The sequence below is a fragment of the Loxodonta africana genome, chromosome 15 (genome assembly GCF_030014295.1).
Source record: "Loxodonta africana isolate mLoxAfr1 chromosome 15, mLoxAfr1.hap2, whole genome shotgun sequence".
Taxonomy (NCBI): Eukaryota; Metazoa; Chordata; class Mammalia; order Proboscidea; family Elephantidae; genus Loxodonta; species Loxodonta africana.
Window position 1 is genome coordinate 71723170 of NC_087356.1, and position 22662 is coordinate 71745831.

Sequence of the window (22662 nt, forward strand, 5' to 3'; positions counted from 1 at the left end):
GGGTACATGTGATTAGTCAGAAAACAATTTTTCAAGTTTAACTTTTGTGTCTGAATAAGTGATCCATATAATTTTAATGAAAATCAAAGAATGACACTTCTAAACCTGTGATTCTATAAAACGGATGAAAAGAAAAATCTTTAGAAATAGGGGAAAATGAATATAGGATTCTCAGGGAAATGGAAGTGGCAGCACAATACTAAAACTGTGAAGAGAAGAATGCTGCATAAAGAAATAAGTAAAAATACCTATAATGAATTCAGCCTTGATTATTCTGTCAGTCTTTTCCTCCATAGTGCTATATCTTGTGGGCAGCAATTATGTCTTACCATCCGTCATCTGCCTCCATTTTCCTTAATAGAGTTCTCTGCATTTAGTAACTAGTAGGGATTGAATTTTATAGACATCAAATGGTTAAAAATTATGTACATTAGAGATAATTTTTTCCAGAGAAGTTTGTTCATACACTTATTAGTAAAAAAGGGCAAATACACAAAGTATTAAGAAGATCAAAGGATACAGACTAAATGAATCAGTCTATGAATTATGACAGTTAAGCCTTATCTCACAAAGTGCCAAATCCCATGTACATAAATTATAATCTCCTCGCATGAAGGCCTTTGAAGATTTTTTTAAAAAATGATTAGAGGTAATATGGGTTACTGTGGGTGATCTCTAGGACTTCCTAGAATTAATGCTGCCATCCATGTGACAGCCTTCAATGTGACACTATGCATCCAGTCTTATCCTTGGGAACTTTCTTCCAAATAATCAAGAGTTGGCAGTAATTTCACTACTTATGTTGCTGTCTCTGAGCTCCTTCCTAACTGAATCTTTGCTAAGAATTTTAAGTCTTTGCAAGTGCAAAATGGTCTTTTCTCAATTTTTTTTTAGGACAACTTTGATGTCCTTATTACTCAGGCTATAGTTTGGGGGTTCAGTATTAGAGCAATTATGGTGTAAAACACAGAAGACACTTTGCCTTGGTCCATGGAGCTGACATTTGATGACTGCAGGTACATGAACGCTGCAGAACCATACAAGATTGTAACAGCCAAGATGTGGGAGCTACACGTGCTGAAGGCTTTGGAACAGCCCTCTGTGGAGTGGATTCCCAGGATGCCAGCAATGATGGAGACATAGGAGCCAAGGATGGTCAAGGTTGGAGCAAGAATATTAAATGCACTGAAGAACAAAACTACCACTTCATTGATATAAAAAGTGCTGGAGAAGGAGAGCTCCAGTAGTGGTAAAACATCACAGAAGTAATGGTTGATACATGCAACCTGTGTGGGCTGTGGCACCAATCAAGCCTATCATATATACCTCAACTACCAGCCAGGAGCAGACCTGATAAGACATGGTGACATTGTAAAGTAGTGGGTTACAGATGTCAACATAGTGATCATACGCCATCACAGCCAACATTTGACATTCTGATATAATACAAATAAGGAGGAAGTAAAGCTGAGTCATGCATTCAGGCTTGGAGAAGGTGTTCTTCTCTGTCATAAAGTTCACCAGCATTTTGGGGGTAATGACAGTGGACTGGCAGAGACCAATGAAGGACAAACTGCTGAGGAAATGGTACATGGGTGTGTGCAGGCAAGAACTGAGCCCAATCAGTGTGATCATGCCCAGGTTCCCCACCACTGTGACCATGTAGGTTCCCAGGAAGAAAAGACAGAGAGGCAGCTGGAGTTCTGGTTTGTCTGTTAGCCCAGCAAGGATGAACTCAGTCATTGTGGAGTGATTTCCTGGTCCCATTTTCCTCTGGAAATTCTGTGGCAGAAAAGAAGAATGTTGAGGCTGGTGTTTACTTATGCAGTGTGAAAAAGATACAAGTCTTATCACTGAGGTAACTCCAGTTGTTCTTCCTTGTCCTTGCTCTGTGTTGGAAGTTATGGACTCTGGGATTCTTGTCATGCAAATAAATATCAGATGGAATTATATCTTTGTTTCTATGCTGTTAGAGTGGGTCTTAGTATTGACCAGTCTCTGAACATCCAAAAAACTGTTCTGATAACTTAGAATATTGAGTGTTCTTTACCCTGCTGGTGCAATGGCTAAGCACTCAACTGCTAGCTGGAAGGTTGGCAGTTCAAACCCACCCAGTGGCTCTATGGGAGAAAGATCTGGCAATCTGCTTCTCTAAAGATTACATCTTAGAAAACTCTGTGGTGGTAGTTCTACTCTGTTACGAGGGGTCGATATGAGTTGAAAATGACTCAATGGCACCTAACAATAACTATAACAAGGCACTCTCCATGCCTTACATGCAATCCTCTCAACTCCTCTGCAAAATGAATATTACCAAGTACTAAGCACGGGTTGCCTTGGAGTTGATTCTGACTCGTGGAGACCCCATGTGTTTCACAGTAGAGCTGTGCCCCACAGTTTATTCAATGTCTAATTTTCTGGTAGTAGATCACCAAGATTTTCTTCTGAGGCACATTAACCATTTGCACTATAAAGGAATACCACAACAATCAGTAGTATACTTGTTTTATGTATTAGGTAACTAAGGTTCATAGTGGTTAACTATTTGCTCTTAGTTAGGCATATTATAAACAAATGATCAGTATATGAGAAAGGTCTGTCTATCTCTATGTGGGTCCTCGCCCATTTTGCCTTCAGTTTCTTCTTTTAGCTACTCATGTCTGCCCTGTTGTTATAGCTCTTTGTTATATCAGAAAACTATTCACTGTAATTAATGTGTGGCAAGTATTAATGTAAAGTACAAAAATAATGTATTGAATACTCATGTAGGCTGGTTTCCCTTTAGAGAATACCTTGACTACTGGCACTAACTCATAACTATAGAAATAGTGGCTCTGGAAAGTAACTGAATGGCTAACATTTAGTACATCACTCAAATCGAACTCACATCCAGGAAGGAAGTTCATTTTCTAATGAGGAGAAGCCAAAAATTCCTGTGACTAAGGGAAAAATTCATTCATTCCCAGAACACCATGTGCTACATACTCCTGTATAACCTGACATGGTCCATGACCCTTGCCAATTTTGTTCCAGAGGACCATGGCTACAGAATGGAAATCTTGCATGGTATTTAGACCATGTTATCTTTCCATGTCTTAGGCATGAGGTCTTGGTATACTTTGCACTCATTTTCAAATCAGATCTTTATCACTTCTTTGAAGACATTAAAGACCAAAGTAGAAAGAATGCATGTATCTCTGAGATGTGAGTTTTGAAGAAAGTTGATGAGTTCCTGGCATGGAATATTGTGATGTTGTTGTATGTTCAAAGGAAAGAGATCCAGGAGATATCATCAAAGATTGGTGGCGTGTCAAAAAGAAGGAAAAGAGTATTGAGACAAAAATGAACTTGAAGGTTGTGTTATTATTTATTATAGGGTGATATTATTTAGTGCTTACCACGTGACTGGAAACCCTGGTTGCATAGTGGTTAAGTACTATGGCTGCTAACAAAAAGGTCAGCAGTTCAAATCCATCAGGTGCTCCTGGGAAACCATATGGGGCAGTTCTACTCTGTCCTATAGGGTTGCTGTGAGTCGGAATAGACTCAACAGCAATGAGTTATCATGTGATTAGAACTGCCCAGGCACTTCATAAATATTATTTGATACATTGTCCCCAGCAACCGTATGTGGTATGAGCTTGCCATTCCCATTTTATAGATTAAAAAAGAAAAAGAAACTTAAGAGACTTAAGTGAGTTGTTCATGGTGACTCTGTGGATTTTCAATATAAATGTGGATGATGGTTCCCCAATACTACATTTAAATTTGACTTAACTCTGGGCAACAAAAGTTACGACAAAAGACTTGAACTAATACTGATATCTTCTGGAAATACCAATCTGATTAAAAAAAAAAAAAATATGCAAAAAACATGCTAGATTCAAAGAATATAAGATCTGGAAAAAATCATGATATCAATAATTAACATTTTTCTTTGGTTCCAATTAGACCAGAATCTAGACTAGATTCTACAGAGATGAATCCTGCACTTGCTTTTTAATCCATGCTCAGATTGCTCAAATGATGGTGGATGGATAAAGGGGCGTAACTAAGATCACAACTTTAAATAAATAAAAAAGTCATTATCTTTCCCAAATTGTCAATTTCATCTAAAATTCTCCTATTATAACAGCAAGGTGCCATTCTGCCACTAAAATATTTGCTGAAAGGATCTGGGCTTATACTGTGTAAGCGATACCTGAAAACAAGTAAATATAAAGCTAAAATTTCACCTTCTGTGTAGTCCTCTGCTTTCATGTTCCAAGATGTTTCAAGTACAATACTAATGACAAAGGTTATTATAATCTCAACCTTTGGTACTGACAATTTTCACATGCTTAGTACTTTCTGGATTATTGTTAAAATTACTGTCCTCTAAATTTTTAAATAATTATATTTTCACTTTTTTTTTGTTTGTTAATAGGAAATAGTTTTCTTTTGTTGTTGAATCTTCTTATCTATAGGAATAGAGTTTACCTATGATTGTGAAGGAATCCTTCTAGAGTGAGGGCCTGTTAGTCTTCAGAAAACATGAGAACACTGCAAAATTATGATTTAAAAGTTATTTGCCTAGGCTTTAAGAATAATACCAGGAAAAAAATGCTTACCTTCTCAAGTACACAATTATTTGACTTTTTTTTTTTTTTTTAATGAAGTGAGTTGGAAATGAAGAGGAAAGATCAGTAGTTTGAAAACATGGCCTTGATAGAAGTGGCATGGGAGACTGCATGATAAAGTTTTGCAAAACCCACAACTTATTCATTGGAAATACCTTTTTACAACAGCATAAATGGCTACCAAACAGTAGAAGTTGCTGGATGGAAGACACTGGAATCAATTTGACTACACCTGTGGAAAGATACAATGGGGGAGCTCAATACCATCTGTTAGAACAAGGCCAGGAACTGACTGCAGAACAGACCATCAATTGCTCCTCTGCAAGTTCAAATTGAAGATGAAGAAAATTAAAACTAGTTCAGAAGAACCAAAATACAACCTTGAGTATATCCCACCTGAATTTAGAGAACATCTCAAGAATAGATTGGACCCACTGAGCCCTAATTATTGAAGACCAGGCAAGTTGTTGGATGACATAAAGGATATCACACATGAAGAAAGCAAAGGGTCATGAAAAGGCAGAAAGCGGAGGGAAAAAAAAGGACCAAAATGTATGTCAGAAGAGACTCTGACAATTGCCCTTGAAAGCAGAGTAGCTAAAGTGAAGGAAAGAAATGATGAAGTGAAACAGCTGAGGAGAAGATTTCAAAGGGTGGATCAAAAGGACAAAATAAAGTATAAAATGAAATGTGCCACAACCTGCAACTAGAACAACAAAATGGAAGAACATGCTCAATATTTCTTAATCCAAAAGAACTGAAGAAAAAAATTCAAGTTTTAAGCTTCAATTTTGAAGGATTCTGGTCAAAATATTAAGCAATGCAGGAATCATCAAAAAAAAAAAAAAAAAGATGACTGGAATACACACAGTCACTGTAACAAAAAGAATTGCTCAATGTTCAGCCATTTCTGGAGGTAGCATATGATCGAGCATATGATGAAAGAAGTCCAAGCTTCACTGATGGCATTGCTGGAAAATTCCAGAAATTGTTGGAATACCAATTGTAACGTTTCAACAAATAGATGCAGGGCTGGAAGCACTTATCCTCTGTGCCAAAAAATTTGAAAGAATGCTACTGTGCCAATCTAATGGAAGATAACCATACATGGGCTTTTCCAAAGAAAAGTAATCCAACAGAAGGTGAAAATTTTGTAATACTGTCATTAATAACACATACAAGTAAAATTTTGCTGAAGATATTTCAAAAATGGTTGCATAGTACATCAACAGGGAACTGCCAGTAAATTCAAGCCAATTCAGAAGAGGACATAGAAACTGGGATATCATTGCTGATATTAGATGGATCTTGGCTGAAAGCAAAGAATACCAGAAAGATGTTTACCTGTGTTTTATTGACTATGCAAAGTATTTGGCTCTGTGGAACATAAGAAATTATGTATAACATAGTGAAGAATGGGAATTCCAGAGCAGTTAATTGTATTCATGTGGAACGTGTACATAGACCAAGAAGTAGTTGTTCAAACAGAAGAAGAGGTTACTGCATGGTTCAAAACCAGGAAAGGTGTGTGTCAGTGTTGTATCTTTTCACCATACTTATTCAGCCTGTATGCTGAGAAAATAATCCTAGAAATTGTACCATATAAACAAAAACATAGCATCAGGATTGTAGGAAGACTCATTAGTAATCTTTGAAATGCAGATGACACAACCTTGCTTGCTGAAAGTGAAGAGGGCTCGAAGTACTTACTGATGAAAATGAAAGACTACGCCCTTCAGTATGGATTACATCTTAACATAAAGAAAACAAAAATCCTCACAAATGGACTGATAAACCACATCTTGATAAATGGAGAAAAGATTGAAGTCGTCAAGGATTTCATTTTACTCAGATCCACAGTCAATACCCATGGAAGCAGCAGTCATATGCTAACAAAGAACACTACAAGATGAAATATAAAAAATGAAAAAAAATCCATTAGCAGTGGCATTAAAAAGAATAAAATAACTAGAAATAAATTAAACAGAACAAATACAAGACACGTGCACCGAAAAGTAGAAAATATTTTTGAAAGAAATTAAGGACTGAAGTCAATGGAAAAAATCACATATTAAGAGATCAAATGCTCAATATTGTTAAGATGACAATACTTTACAAATTTATCTACAGATTCAAAGCAATCAGTATTAATGTCTCAGGTTTTTCTTTTGGCAGGTATTGACAAGCTAATCCTGAAATTCATAAGGAAATCAAGGAACCTAGAATAGCCAAAACAAACTTTAATGAGAATAAAAAAGATGGAGAACTAAAATTTCCCATTTCTAAATTTACTTCAAAGCTACAGTAATCAAAACAGTGTGATGTGGGCATAAAGATAAACATATAAATAAATGGAACAGAATCAAAAGCCCAGAAATAAACCCATACATCTATGGTCAACAGACTTTTGACAAGGGCGTCAAGACCATTCAATGGGGGAAGAATAGTCTCTTCAACTAACTGTGCCAGGAAAACTGGATATTCAGTTACAAAAGAATGAGATTGGACCACCATCTTCATACCATACATAATAAACTCAAAATATATAATTGATTGAAATGTAAAAACATAAAACTACAACACTATTAAAATAAACATGAGTAAATTTTGGGGACCTTGGATTAAGCAATGGTTTCTTAGATATGACACTAATAGTAAAAGCAACAACAAAAGTAGATAAATTGGATTTCATCAAAATTATAAAAATTTCATACATCAAAAGACATTAACAAAAAAATGAAAAGACAACCTAAAGAATAGAAGAAAATATTTGCAAAGCATATCTCTAATAAGGGCCTAGTATCTAGAATAGGTAAAGGAGCCCTGGTTTAGTAGTGAGCACTCAACTGCTTAAATACAGCTTCCAAAAAAACCCTCTTGCCTGTGGAGTAGATTCTGACTCAGTGACCCTATAGTATAGAGTAGAACTGCCCTATTGGGTTTCCTACCTTGTAATTTTTATGGGAGGAGGTCCCTAAGTCTTTTCTCCCATGGAGCCACTGGTGGATTTGAACCAGGGCTTCCAATGGTTCTTCTCAGTTCAATCATGGCCAAGAAGCAAAATCAGAACAGATCCAAATTTTTTAAATTGGGGTGAACGGGAACCATAACTAGAGGGAAAAAATTGCAGGTTGAAGCCTTGCTAGAAACTTAATCTCCCTCTAAGAAAACAAGGGCAGCGTTAAGTGTTACATAGCAACCAAGTCTCACGCCTGTCAGATTTTGAGGGCAGTCAGAAACAATGTGCCCAACTCAAAGGTGGCAGCGGACCATACAACTTTGAATGTGTGTTACCATCCTCAGTCCTGGCAATAATCCGATCTCACACAGCAGGCTCCTGAAAGGACTCACTATGCCTCTTCTTAGTCTCCCATTCCAGGGCTTCAACTCATAATTTTTCCCATTCCAGTTATGTTTCTGGACTATCCAAATTAAAAAAAAAAAGTGTGTATGGTTTTGTATCGCTTTGTCTGCCATGACTGAACCAGTTTGAACTGGTTCGAAGACTTGATTTGAACCACCAGACTTTCAGTTCGCAGTGAAGTGCTTAACCATTGTGTGACCAGGACTCCTTAAACACAGCATAAAACCAAAACCAAATCCATTGCCATCAAGTTGATTCTGACTCACAGCTACCATACAGGGCAGAGTAGAACTGCCCCATAGGGTTTCCAAAGTGTAAATCTTTACAGAAGCAGACTGCCACATCTTTTTCCCAGGAAGTGGCTGGTGGGTTTGAACCACTGCCTTTTAGTTAGCAGATGAGTGTTTTCACCACTGCACCACAAGTGCTCCTAAACATAGCTTAAACATAGCTTAGAAGGTCTGAAATCACAATATAGCTGCATAGATTGTCAGTTAGTGCCCAGCAGATTTAAGTGAGGTATCCAGTAATGTGTTACCTGACGTCAGCTTCCCCGTGACTCCTAGATAGTCAGTTCGCCATCTCTGGGTCAGCTCTGTACTTTCCTATGAGGAATTTAAAGATATCTATCATTTTTTTATAGAGTACAAGGAAACCCTGGTGGTGTAGTAGTTAAGTGCTACAGCTGCTAACCATAGAGGTCGGCAGTTCAAAACCACCAGGTGCTCCTTGGAAACTCTATGGGGCAGTTCTACTCTGTCCTATAGAGTCGCTATGGGTCGGTATGGACTCGACGACAGTGTGTTTATTTATTTTTTTTATAAAGTACAAGAGACTTGCATTTGGTACAAACTGAGAGGTCTGTGGTTTGAACCCACCCAGCAGTACCATGAAAGAAATGCTTGGCAATCCGTGTCCATAAAGTTTATAGCTGAAAAGCTATGGACCTCAGCTCTGTTCTATAACACAAGATGTCCCCATGAATCAGAATCAAATCAGGGGCAACATGTTTAGAGTATAAAACTGGCAATTCATGATCAAGCCAAACATGCTGCTGCTCTTGTAACCCCAGAAATTGTGATTTACCAGTTGCCTTTTATAAAATCTCAGTTATGTTTTTAAATCAATCTGTTTACTTCTCTTCAAGGAGTTGAGCTGCTGTATCCTCCTGACTCTTTACATTGGCCAGTTGACTGTGTCCCCTGTATTCTTTGCCTCACAAGGCTGACCCGTTCATAACAGCCCCCACCAGAGAAGCCCCAGTGTCTATTGTGCAGTCTTGGTAACTCTCACTGCGGATGTGGGGCTCGTGGGGCTGTGATCCATTACTGTATTTTTACGTAAATAACATGCACCTTCTACATTTGTTTGCCGTCACTCCCTCCCACCTCCCTTGTGGCATTTTAGTAAGTGTGCTGTGGAAAGAATTATGTTAAAAATTGGGATAGTGACACTTTTGAAAATATTTCAGAGGAAGGGAGCAGTTGGGAAACAAATGTAGAAGGCCCGTGTTATTTATGTAAAAATACAGGACATGTGACCAGTCCACTTGAAAACTGACTCTTACACATGCTTTTAATTCCTGTTGCTCTGTGTTCTGCAACCCTGTTTAACACCACCTGTCTGTTTGAAAGCCCTGTGACTGCTTTTTGTGGAGGATTCACAAAATCACCTGCCCTGTGTCAGTGGTCTTAGTCTATGTCGACTGACTCACCTTAAAAAAAAAAAAAAAAAATTCAATAAATCCTGAGCAAAATAGCTTAAGGGGGAAAAAAAAAAGATTTTATATATATATATATATATATATATATAGTGAGCTCTCATAAAAGAAAGTAGTGGTGATTTAAGGCCAGCATAAGGTTGTTAAGGTATGCCAAGATTTTTTGTTTTGAGTTTTACTGGTTTGGTAGAATAAAAGAATGTTATAGTCCTAGGTTATCTTGATTTTAGTAGAGTATTTGCTGAACATCTCATAATATTCTTATGTACATGATGTGGTTGTGTGTGGTGAAGGAAGATGCAGAAAAATATCTTATAATTACGTGAACTCAAAAGAGCATCTCAAGACTAAATATAAGTGAATAATCTTGAATTATCATTCCATATGACTTTATACATAGTCTTATCTTGAAAAATCATCTTAGGAATAATTGAATGAAGCCATAGAAGAAATTATTATAAAATTTATAGATGGCATCTACATAGAAAAGAAGAATGGATAGCTACATTATGATAGTGATTCAAGAAAATATTCTTAGGCTGTGAATATGGACTGATGTTTAAAAAGAATAAATTTAACAGCAATAAACATACTTTTCTGTGAAATATAAATGCATTCATTTCATGGATATTTGAGCACTTATCATGAGTCAGAAATTATTTAGGGCGCTCAAAATAGAGAGGTGAATAGGATTGGATTCCCTGCTCTTCAGGATGTCACTGGAAAGAAATACAGGAAGACTAGAAACTGTAATAAATGTTAGGATTGCACAGGTCCTACAGGAACACAGTGAACATGGTACTAACTCAAGATGGGGGGGTCATTGCAGAGGCGTAGCGGGGCGGTGGGTCACAGAGAGGCAAGTCCATGATATTTACATGAACAAGTCCAAGGGGGTGCCGGACAAGAGGCAGGATGACACTGAGAGGCACCACATTTATGAAAGGCACCTGGCTGAGGCAGCCTGACAAGGGCGTGGGAGGGGCATTCCTGCAGAAGTATCACTACCATCAACATCTATTCATCTTGAAATTGTGTGTGGGGAGCAACTTAGAGATTGCCCCTGTGTGCCCACTGCCATTCCTAAGCCCTGGAATGAAGGCTTCCACAAGAAACCTGAATCTAGAAGGATAAGTAGCAATAAGCCATGCTTGTACAATATTTAAAATTAAGAAGCATTGAACTAACAGAAATTCATGTTCAAAAGATTTGCATCGAGAGAAAAAATTTAAAAATGCAATGAATTCCAAAGGATTCATTAAAGGGAAGATAACATCTGGTATAACAGACATGAGAGCCACACAAGATCGACTGCATCTGGTGAACGGTGCATAGGTTCCAGGTGCTGGATTTTAGGACGATCCTTTACAAATTATAGTTATCCAGGAAAATTGGTGATTTGGATCCAGATGATTTATAGCAAATATCCATATGACTAATAACACTTATTGCATGTCACCTCAGATGGCAGAGCTACATATAATATCTCAACATCAGAACCTTTCTAACTATAAACGTGTCTGAAAGTAGGATAGGTCAAAATATGAAAAAAAGTTAATTTTCTCTCTTTGAATGCATTACAGGAAAAAATTGGTAACCATTTGACAGGTAGCTTTAGGAAATTCCTGTATTATTGTAAGGAGGCTAAGACTTCATGAAGATCAGAATGTTCTAGGACAGATGGGATTCGGGTACTCTGTATGCTTTAGACCAAGTGCCCTCTAAAGGAAACAGCTGCTAGTAATTTTGGTGGTGGAGGTTCAAAACAGAGACCCCTTGGTTCTCTTTTACTGAAGCCTCAGTATGCAGATGTCAGTTTCTGAGTTGCTCATGTAAACATTGTGAATCAAAAGTCGTGATTCCCTCTTCTAGCTCCCTCATAGTGCTACCTGAGATGCTTGCCAAAGTGGCAGGTTTCTACTCGGGGGTTGGATATACAAAAGGTCTCATCAAAAACTTACAGACAGAAGGTCCCTAAAGATTTCTGTTCACCGGGGGATGAGCTAATGGGAATAAGGAGGAATAAAAATTTCCTTTTCTCGTCCTTTTTATGATGCTCTCATTAGCTCCCTTGTGTATAATATTCTGTCTCCATTTTGAAATAGTAGACAGTACATTATTGACTAAAAATTAAGGTCTGGCAGACATTGTTGTAGGAGGTTGTCATGACAACAGCTTCTAACATGAATATAATTTCTGAACTATTTGAAGCCATAATTTTAATCCCTTTTCTATTTATTTAAGGTTCAGAGAAATGTTCATTGGATTTGTTGGTGTTGCTGTCTGTAGTTTTGAAGACTCTGTGCATAAACTTTTGTTTATAATTATAATACCCGGGATTTACTGAACACTTGCTATGTGCCACACACAATTCTGAGCTTATTGCATTTGTTAAAACATTTAATCCTCACACAGCCCAGTGTGGAAGATATTAGATTGAATCATGTAGCAATTTCCTATGATTTAACTTCTTATATTATGCCCATTTAAAATATAAAGGAGCTGAGCCAAAGAAAGGTAATTTGCCTACACTTACCCAGATAGTCAGATGAACTTTAGTTTCCCCATAAAATGACTACATTTAGTATGCTACGTTTTTCAAGCATTTATTCATTTAACAAATGGGCAAAACATTATCTTGGGTGTTAGAATATCAAAAACCAGTAGCCGTCCAGTAGATGCCAACTCATAGCAACCCTACAGGACAGAGTAGAACTGCCCCATACGGTCTCCAAAGAAAGGCTGGTGGATTTGAACTGCCAAACTTTTGGTTAGCAGCTGAGCTCTTATCCACTGTGCCACCAGGGCTCAGTGTGCTAGAATATACACTTAGAAATACAAAACTGTATTTTTAAACAAATTTATCTTCAACTGAGCTTAATACGTGTTTTGTAAACAGTTACATAGTACTTACCCTGGTGGTGCAGTGATTACAGTGATCAACTGCTAACCAAAAGGTCAGTGGTTCTGAACCACCAGCATCTCCAAGGGAGAAAGGTGTGACAGTCTGCTTCCTTAGAGATTTAGGGACATGGAAACACTGTGAGTCAGAAACTACTCGAAATAGTGAGTTTGGTTATTTTGGTTTTATACATCAATGTTTGAAGCACTCTACAGCTTTACTCCTCCCATGTTTATCTACATGTATTATCGTCTTTCATGAATGAGGAAACTGAACCACAGAAAGATTAATCAACTTTAGAGCCTGAAGTCACTATCAATAATTACACAAAGACAACAATTATAAACCAAAATTGTGCATGGAAACCTGAAATATGTGATTACCTGTTACAAAAGCAAAACAAAAACAAACAAAAAACACTGAGTTTATGCTGTGGCTAAAGACCGCTAAAACCATTCATTCAATCGTCCATTAAATTATTTATTTCCTGTTATGCACAAAGCTTTGTGCTGGGTGCTAATATTATAAAGTGAGCAAACTACAGTATCTTTTCTCAGGGACATGACCATCTAATACTGTGCTGTGCTCCCCAATATGGCAGCCGCTAGCCACATGTGGGTATTTAAAATTTAATTAAATTCAATTAGGTTAAGTATTTACTTTCACAGTCACAGAAGCACATCTCAAGTGCCGACGAATAGCCACAGGTGACCAGTTACTACTGTATTGGGGATGCAGTGAGAACATCACCATTATTGCTGGAAGTGTTATTGGACAATGCTAGTTAGTGGAAGAGCGAGAAATCAGTTAAGCATAAAATTGTAACAGTGATACTTACCGTGGAAGACAGGTTCATTTTGCAATGAAACCTTGCCATTTTTGGCCTCAAGCATCCAAGCATTTGCATAACTAGAGGAAGTCACTAAAGTGATGGAACCCAGAAGTTCTCCTCCAGGGTTATGTTATATCCATCTTGACAGCAAAGTGGAAGAGGTGTGGGAAATTTCTCATCCCCACAGCACTAAAGTATCTCCTGTCAAATGCTTCTCATGTCATATTTCATGTAACTTTTCTCAAGCCCTCAACATTCTGGCCACTTATGTGGGTCCGATAGTTTGTCAACTTCACTTTCAAAAGATATTATCCAGAAATTATCAAAATGTAACATATGTAAATCTGAGTAGTGTTTTATGTTTAACCTGTCAATTGGTACCTTCAGCCCTTCCCTGACTTGAAAATCTTTGGTCATGTATATCAATCACAGGATTTTGTCTAGAAATACATTTTTGTCTTTTGGGAGATAGTACAAGTTAAGAACATGAACTTTGGAGCCACATGAATTGTAGCTCAGGTCTTTGTCCTGCCCTTTACTAACTGCATGACACAGAAAAAGTGACTTTATGTATGTAGAAGTCAGTTTCCTTATCTTCAAAATAACACTAATAACAGTACTTATGTCATGGATTTATTGTAAGAATTGAATAATTTAATGTATATGCCTGAAATATGCTAATTATGTAGAAAATATTAGTTACTATTATCATGCATTAGCACATTTCTTAACATGAATTCAATGGTATTTCCAGAAAAATTATTCTAGATGTATCTTTAATAATTTTCTGTAGCCACACTAAATTTTCTAAGAGGAGCTTCTTCATTTTCTATCAAGTCCCCTTTCTTTACATGACAATGTTTCAGGTCTTCCACTTCTCTGGATTTCATTTTTTTGTTTGTTTTTGCATCTGAAGAGTGTCTAAAATCGGGGCTACTCTCCAGTGCCTTGACCATGATGCTCACACATAGTACTGTCCAGTATTGTCCACGAATCTGACAAATCAATAGCCTGAGCTATGGAGGATGAGGCTGATGGCAGTCTATTGCTCTCAGAATAACCTCATACTGCCTGCTACAGGAACTGATTTATCAGAATCATCTTGCTAATTTTAATCCAAGACATTTATTTCCTTATGTGTAAAAACAAAATTGTAAATAATCCAACATGATGGTTGGAATCAGAGCTCTGAAAAGGATTGGATTTATTCATTGAAATATACATTGCACTATGAATATGTGGAGTACTTAATATAAACTAAAGTTATCCTTTCACTCTGGCTATCCTTGCTTTAGAGCCCTAGTGACGTAGTGGTTGAGATTTTGGCTGCTAACCAAAAAGGTCAATAGATCGAATCTACCAGCTGCTCCTTGGAAACCCCATGGGGCAGTTTTACTCTGTCCTGTAGGGTTGCTATGAGTCAGAATTGAGTCAACAGCACAGTTTTTCTTCTTCTAACTTTCTTTATACAACTACACTTATAGTAATCATATTCAATCACAGAAATATTGATTAAGCAACTAAGATTTGACTTGAAGGGATACAGAGAAGGCTTATGCTTTCACGGAGTTGTTAGAAGGCTAGACTAAAACCTGTCACCAAACAGTAAGTAATGGAAGACTCAAGTGTAAACTTGAATCACAAATTGAATGTCAGGTCATTGACCATGTGCTTTAGAAGTCAGAGAAGGAAGCAAGGAGAAAGTATCAATTCAGTCTTGAAGACAAAGAAATAAAAGTTAAACAGGATATAGAAATCGTAGTTTTAAATAAATGGAGTAAAATGATTATAAACAGGATGTGGATGAAGCAGTGTGCTTGTGGAATATTCAGGCTGTTCTGGGCAGAATGAGCGTTTATTTTGTTTTATTTTTTTCTGTAGAATAGTAACAGATGAAGTGGGTGGCATCAGATAGATCGGGCTTTGAAAGCCATATGGAGTAGCTTTGACATGAAGTTAATTAATTCCTTTATTTTCATCGTCTAGTAAACACCAAATTCTTATTATGTGTCAGACAATAAGCTGGGTGTTGTGAAAGACACAAAAATGAGATAGGCATGGATTGTATTGTCAAGATATTTACTCTACAAGGAAGGAAAGAGACATTCACTTGTTTTTCTAATTCTATCTTTGTTGTTTCCTCCTTGGTCCTCAGTTTACTCTCCCCTAACTCTATTTTTGAATGAGTAATTTCTCTAAAATTAATTGATTCTTTGTAGAACCATGAAGAATAAATATAACCATAATTGGTTGTTTCCATTTTATTTTCTAGATGTGATATCAAAATCTGCACTGTTTGTTGGAAATCAGGAATGAATTGAGTTGGAAAGAGGTGCATTTCTGAATGATGAGTCCCTAAGTATGTATGGTGATAAGCTTACATACATGTTCACTTACTATTCCAATTTATGAACTTAGTAGCCTATTTTCCTTTGATGGTCTTTAACTCAGTGTGGAGAAGTCACAATATATAAGTATCTATTTAAGTGGCCTTGGGCACTTCATGACATTCGTTGACTCATTTCCAAAGAAAAAGACTTGAACTCTATTGCCTACAAGGTCCCTTTCATTTTTATCAAGCTTTGAGGAAAATGGAATCCACAGAACAAGGGATTGAAGTGCTATGGCACACTGGTCTAGGTGGCTAACGATACTACAAATGCCTTTCTTGGAAATCTTAAAAATAATATAATTAAAGGTTTACTTTCATTTCTCCCTAGAGACAATGAACTCACTGAATGCCTCCTTTTGCTTGTGTGCATCTGAGGCTTTTTCTCATATTTAAAAATTGAATCCTTTCACTATTCCCCCTCCATAGTGTTTGCCAGAAACCCAGGTGGCATAGTGGTTAAGTTCTACAGCTGCTAACCAAAAGGTTGGCAGTTCGAGTCTACCAGGCGCTCCTTGGAAACTCTGTGGGTGCAGTTCTATTCTGTTCCATAGGGTTGTTATGAGTCGGAATCAACTCGATGGCAACGGGTTTGGTTTTTAGGTATATTGTTTGCCATGTTCGATCTCAAATCTGTTATTTCCTCGTACTGAACATTGACTACCCTGAAACCCAAATTCATTGGCAAGGCGTGTGTTTCAGGGAAATCACAGCACAGCTTTACCTTGGACTCCCAGGAGACGAGGAACAAAGAGGTTAACCTAAAAGTTGCTTTGTCTATCTGGAACACTTCAAACAACCAAACCAACTGCTGCTGAGTTGATTCCGACTCCTAGAGACCCTATAGGACAGAGTAGAACTGCCCCATAAGATATCCCAGGAGCAGCTGGTAGATTAAAAATGACGACTTTTTTGGTTAGCAGCCAAATGCTTAACCACTACACCACAAGGGCTCCCTGAAATACTTAGAGGATGCTAAATTAGTCAATCATTGAGGAAAAATATCTCTGAGTATTACCCATAAACGTCACAGATTTTAATTCTTTCAAGTCAAAATTCAAGAAAGGGATATTTACACTGTGTCTAGATTATTAACAGCATTTATCAGTATACAGCAATGATGCCTTTACCTTGCGAGGTCATTGTTAAATATTTTCACTCCTTCTTACTCTTGGGCCCACCTGCTTCTTTGTTACGAATGGAAAGGGAATCTCTCCAATTCTGTTATTCCCTGTTTTAGTTGTGTCGGTGCCCAGATGGAGGAGGCAAGAGTTTGCCTTTCCTGTCAACTTCAGCCCACATGTTGATGTCTGTCACCCTCTACATGCTGAGTATTCGGGAAAGGTATTTCTGTAAGAGGAAAGAAGAGAATATATCCCTGTCATGACATAATTGGTTTATACTCTCAAGTTCTGAGTTAACTCTGCTTCTACAAAAAGGCTATGCATATGCAGTGGGCTACTCAGTTATGTACTTCTCATTTGTCTAGAGATGCACCATTTATAAAAGCATATTCATAAGCATCATCTCATTTCAGTGAATCCCTGTAAAGGTTTGGTATAAATTATGATAGTTAAGGTTGTGTGTCAACTTGGTTGGCCATGATTCTTAGTGGTTTGGCAGTTATGATGCAGTTTGGCAACTGTACAATGATGTAAACACCTCCATAATGAGATCTGAAGTAACATAATTACCTACATGATGAGATTGGTCATGAACAGCCAATCAGTTGAAAAGGAATTTCTTTGGTGGTGTGACCTGCGTCCAATATAGGCAGACTTTCTGGCACAGTTTGAGGGCTTTTGCTTGTTCTGGATCCCACAGCTGGCTCCTATTCATCTGACCTGCTGTTCTTGGCACCTCAGCTAGCAACTTACCTACCCATCTTGGGATTCATCAGCTTCAACAGTCTGTGAGCCAGTGGCTTGCAAGCTTACCTGCCAATCTTGGGTCAGACAACCCCTGCAGCTACATGAGTCAGGAGAAGATACCAGCCTGACCCAAGGATTTGGAATGTTCCAGTCCCTACAGCCATGTGAGCTATTTTCTTGATATAAATCTCTCTCCCTGTATGTATGTATGTATACATATATACACCCACATTTCACCAGTTTTGCTACCCTAGGGAACCCAACCTGTGACACCTGTTTTACAGACAAAGAAGATAAAGCTCAGTTAATGTTAGTGAGTTTTCCACAGTTGACGAGCAGAAAAATCAGGACTAGTATCTAAAAAACAAGTTGATTCAAGTCAATCAAGTTGATTCCAACTCATAGTGACCCTTTGGGACAGAGATTTCCCATAGGGTTTTTAGGGACACAGACTGCCACATCTTTCGTCTGCAGAATGGCTGGTAGTTTCGGACCACTGACCTTTCAGTTAGCAGCCACCTGAATTTTAATTTAGACATTTTCCCACTATCCATTGATAAAAAAGTTTTGCGGACAAAATCAAAGGGTGCTATCTAGGTAAAAGAACCACTAGTCTAGTAGATCTTGACTTTAACAAGATTCCTTTCTGCTTCTAATTTAAGGTGTCTTTGTTTTTTGTTATGATACAAAATAAATCAAAATCGTTAGAGGCTAATGTCTTGTTAAAGGTTTTTCTGTGTATTTTTTTAAGTAATATAGGTCTTTAGGGTCTTATTTTGTGATTTTGTGTGTGTGTGTTTTTTTCTTTTGGATTGTTTTTACTTCTTCTGTCCTTTCTGTTTTTGATATCAGGATATGCTAGCCTCATTATATGAGTTGGAATGTGGTCCAATCTGTCATATTCTCTGGAAAAGATTGTGTGGAATTGATGCTATTTCTTCTTTAAATGTTTGGAAAAATTGACCAATGAAATCATCTGGGTTTGTAGGTACCATTTTTGGAAGTTTTTTTGTACCAATTCAATTTTTTTAAATAGATATATGGCTATCCAGATTGCCATGTCTTTTAGGATAAATCTTGATAATTTTTGGCTTTCAAGAAATTGGTTTTCATTTATATAGTTTATCATAAATTCAGGCTTAACGTCAGGTCAGTTTTGGAACATCTGCCATCCTGTTTGTATTTGTCCTACATGCGGACCACATCACGGCAAATCTAGGACTGGGGCAGTGCTACATCTCATATTATCAAATCCTTTAGTTTCTTTCTTTAATGGTCAGATCCATGAATGTACAGCTTGGGAATGAGCCCAGGAATTCATAAACAAACTTCATGGGATCACAAATTTTTACCTCTGGACAGTCTTAGAGAGCTCCAGTTTTAGCTCCTTTCACTCATCTTCTAGCTGGAAAGTTGGAACTTCAGTTTGCCACTCTGCTTCACATTTCTGTGATGGCATCTGCCTTTAGGGACAAGCAGGGAGTAAACAGAGAAAATGCAACAGGGCTTCTTCTCACTTCCTTGAAAACATGGTTTTAGACACTTGCCTAGCTATCATTGTCCTCACCGTCACCACCAGTCACTGCTCCCTCAGTATTACCTGGTAAGAGGAGGGGGGAGGGGAAAATGGATACAAAAAACACGCAAGAACCGGGGATTTCCCTCACTTTTTCTGACCCTTCCACTACACGTCTGTCTGTTTGTTATACTATGGGGGCTTGCGTGTTGCTGTGATGCTGTGATGCTAGTAGCTATGCCACCAGTATTTCAGCTTAGCTTCCAGACTAAGACAGACTAGGAAGAAGAATCTGGTGGTCTATTTCTGAAAAAATTGGCCAGTGAAAATGTTATGGATATCAGCAGGACACTGTCTGATACAGGTTGGAAGACACTAAAAATCATTGTGCTTGGTAAGGTAGAGGGTCAGCAAAAAGAGGAAGACCCTCGACGGAGGCTGAAACAACTGGCTCAGATGGAACAAGGATTGTGAGTATGGTGCAGGGCCAGGCAGTGTTTTCTCCTGTTGTACATTGGGGTCACTTGTGAGTAGGAAATAACTTGACAGCACCTAACACCAACAATAACTCTGACTTTGGACCACTCTTTTAAACTCTTTAGATCAGAAAGAGAGGGATACTATTAGAGATATCTCTGTGGGCAAAAATTATACAATTTTGCATTTCAAGCTGCCTTTGAGTTCAGGCCAGGGGATACTGGAATTAAAAACAAAACAAAAAAACAGGACATTCACTGCTGGATTGTCCTTAATTTGAATCTCTCTTTTTTTTTTTTTCTCTGACCTCCCTGCTAGCATTTACCTTTCAGAGTCTTCAAACAGCAGCTCCATGCATTCAGTGTGATAGGCCAGGTGGAGTGTACTTTCTCCATCTTAACCAGAACCAGATTTTTTAATGATGTTTTTGATGACCAGAAATGTTTAAGTTATACAAAGTTTCATTTTTCTTTTCCAATAAATTTAACACTTTAGATAAAATATACAAATGCCTTAAAAAGCATAAATTTCTAAAACTGACACAAGTTGCAAGAGAAAATCATGTTAGTCCTCTGACCATTAAATAAATTGAATATGTAATCAAAACCTTTCTATAAAGGAGACTCAAGGCCAAGAAGGTTTTATAAGAATTTTCAGGATAAATAAGGTCAAGCATAAACATTCTTTTACAAAAGAGAGCAGGAAGGAACACGTAGCCATTCATTTTATGAGACGAGTATAATTCTGATTCCAAAATCTGACAAAGATATCACAAGGAATAAAAATTAAGACACTGTGTCTTTAACAAAATCCTATAATATACAAAAAGAGCAATACAACCTGACAAAGTGGAGTTTATCCAACTAATGCAGTTTGTTTAACATTTGAAAATTAATGAAAGTCAATTAACACTATAACAGAATAAGGAGAAAAAACAAGTAATCATCTCAATAGATGCAGGAAAATAGCATAATATTTGCTGGTGAAATAGATTGATGTTCCTTTAAGAATAATAAGGTTTTTTTTTTTCCTATTGCTATTTTTATTCAGAATTGTTCCAGAAAAGAGCCTTGCAAATGCAACCCCATTTCCAGTTGCCATGGAGTCGATTCTGACTCATATTGACTGTACAGGACAGAGTAGAACTGCCTCGTCGGGTATTGAAGGCTGTAAATTTTTACAGAAACAGACTGCCACAGATGAAGGACATATGACTAAGGACACTGCTCAATGGTTTGCCAGGACTTTTCTGACTTACCCCTGTTAATTACTAACATGCCCATAATCACTCTCAAAAGTGTTCTAGTTGGAATGATAGATTTTGACTGATGAGGACTGAGGCTGCTGATACAGGGAGTGTGTTCTGCTTCTGCACAGATGAGAAGCTCAGATTCAGAGATTATAAAGTGCTTGCTTAGAGTCACATTTTCAAAAATTAGAACTTGAACTTGGGTCTTTAGACATCTAATCCTAGTTGTTTCTCATATGCCATGGTTGACCTTTTCTTAGGCAAATGTTCGAATTTGAGTTGAATCTTCTAGGAAAGCTGTATCTATTTCTATTCTGGGGCAACGTTAAATTACTACTTTAATTCTCCTTCTCAGCTCCATATATTTTTTGTATGCCTACAAACCTGTCTAGTTTTAGCTCTAGAATGGTGAAGAGCTTGGATGTTTAAGATTTTGAATATCTATATATATATATGTATAGATATACACACATATATATTGAAGTTACAGGAAAAAATGAAAAAGAAAAAAATTCCTAGTGAAAAATATTGCAAACTGAAATATTATTTTTATGAGATAATTCTCACAGTTTCTATTTTCAGTTTTTATCTTAAAGAAAATAATATTTATACTCCTTTGGAATGAACAGAAATGTGACATGTTTCACCTAACTTATCACTGATGTCATGTATTAGCACAATTCATAACTTGCTGTGTTTTGAGAAGTTGGGAATGGTGTGCACATGGTGTGGGAATGGGGCAGGCACTTATGCCATGGCTACCAATGTTCTCCACCATGTGATTTAGTTTTGTACTTCAGTATAATTCAGGGGAAACCTTCATAGGTATCCAGGGGCAGGTCCTAGACACTTCCCCCAAATTGTGAATTATTAAGGATTAGCTATGTTCATGCCGATATTGTCAATATATTGCAAGAGACTCTTGCCTAAATTAAAGGAGTAAATAGCAGTTGATGAGCACTTCCTATATATCAGGGACCACATTAGCTTTTACATGCTGCCTCATGCCATTTAATCCATCAAATGACTCTCAAAGGGTAATGCCATCTCTATTTTATAAATAAGTTAACTGAAGCACAGCAAGGTAAAGTGACTCAGCCGTTCACAAAATTAGTAAGTAAAAGAGCCTGGGTTCAAAACCGAATCTGTCCAGCTCAAAAATCTTGCCTTTTCTTATCACCATTCACTCATTACCTTATTCCCTCCTCCAGACAGCAATAAAATTCTGTCTTTTCCGGATTTGCATTGCAGCAGTATCTTCCCATCATTTGATTTTGGTTTTCAACATCTTAGTTTTGTTTTTCCATGAATTTACATTTTCATTGTTTGAAACTTTCATAAAGAACAACTTTCATAAAAAAAATTTTTTTTAGCTTACATTAATTACATTTCTATTTTTTATTTATTTACATTTTTATAGTTTCAAAGTCACATATTAAATTCTACTTTTTTCTCTGCATTATAAGTCTTTTCCTGGAAATATGCCAAAATATCTTCTTAGCAGTCATTCTTTTAGTCCTCTCTGATCACTGAACCTAGATCAGAAATGTATGGGATGCTTGCGTTAAAACACCGCTCATCCAGAGTACGGGGGCCACCAAGAGCTTCAGCAGTGATACAGACTGGCTCCAGAGACTTCAGCTCTAGATGGTCCCCACTAAAAGCAGAAAAGGTAATTTGAAAAAAATATTAAAAGAAATAATTGGCTTTGCTCCAGGAAGAA

At 37.3% G+C, this 22662-nt stretch overlaps 1 protein-coding gene across 1 annotated transcript; it reads right to left on the bottom strand.

The window, feature by feature from the left end:
- Positions 1 to 917: 917 nt before the first annotated feature.
- On the bottom strand, positions 918 to 1793 carry LOC100671782 (putative olfactory receptor 8G2). Its single transcript, XM_023558239.2, has 2 exons — positions 1287 to 1793; positions 918 to 1198 (listed from the first exon to the last, which is right to left on the bottom strand). The coding sequence occupies exons 1-2, from the start codon at positions 1765 to 1767 to the stop codon at positions 918 to 920; spliced, it is 762 nt and encodes a 253-aa protein (XP_023414007.2). The 5' UTR covers positions 1768 to 1793.
- Between the last annotated feature and the right edge of the window lie 20869 nt (positions 1794 to 22662).

Bases quoted from the DNA above. Each gene is read 5' to 3' on its own strand.
- LOC100671782 (XM_023558239.2), bottom strand. From the start codon at position 1,767: ATGGGACCAGGAAATCACTCCACAATGACTGAGTTCATCCTTGCTGGG. The intron at 1,199-1,286 runs GTTGCATGTATC...ATGAAGTGGTAG, and splicing joins TGGTGCCACAGCCCACACAG to TTTTGTTCTTCAGTGCATTT.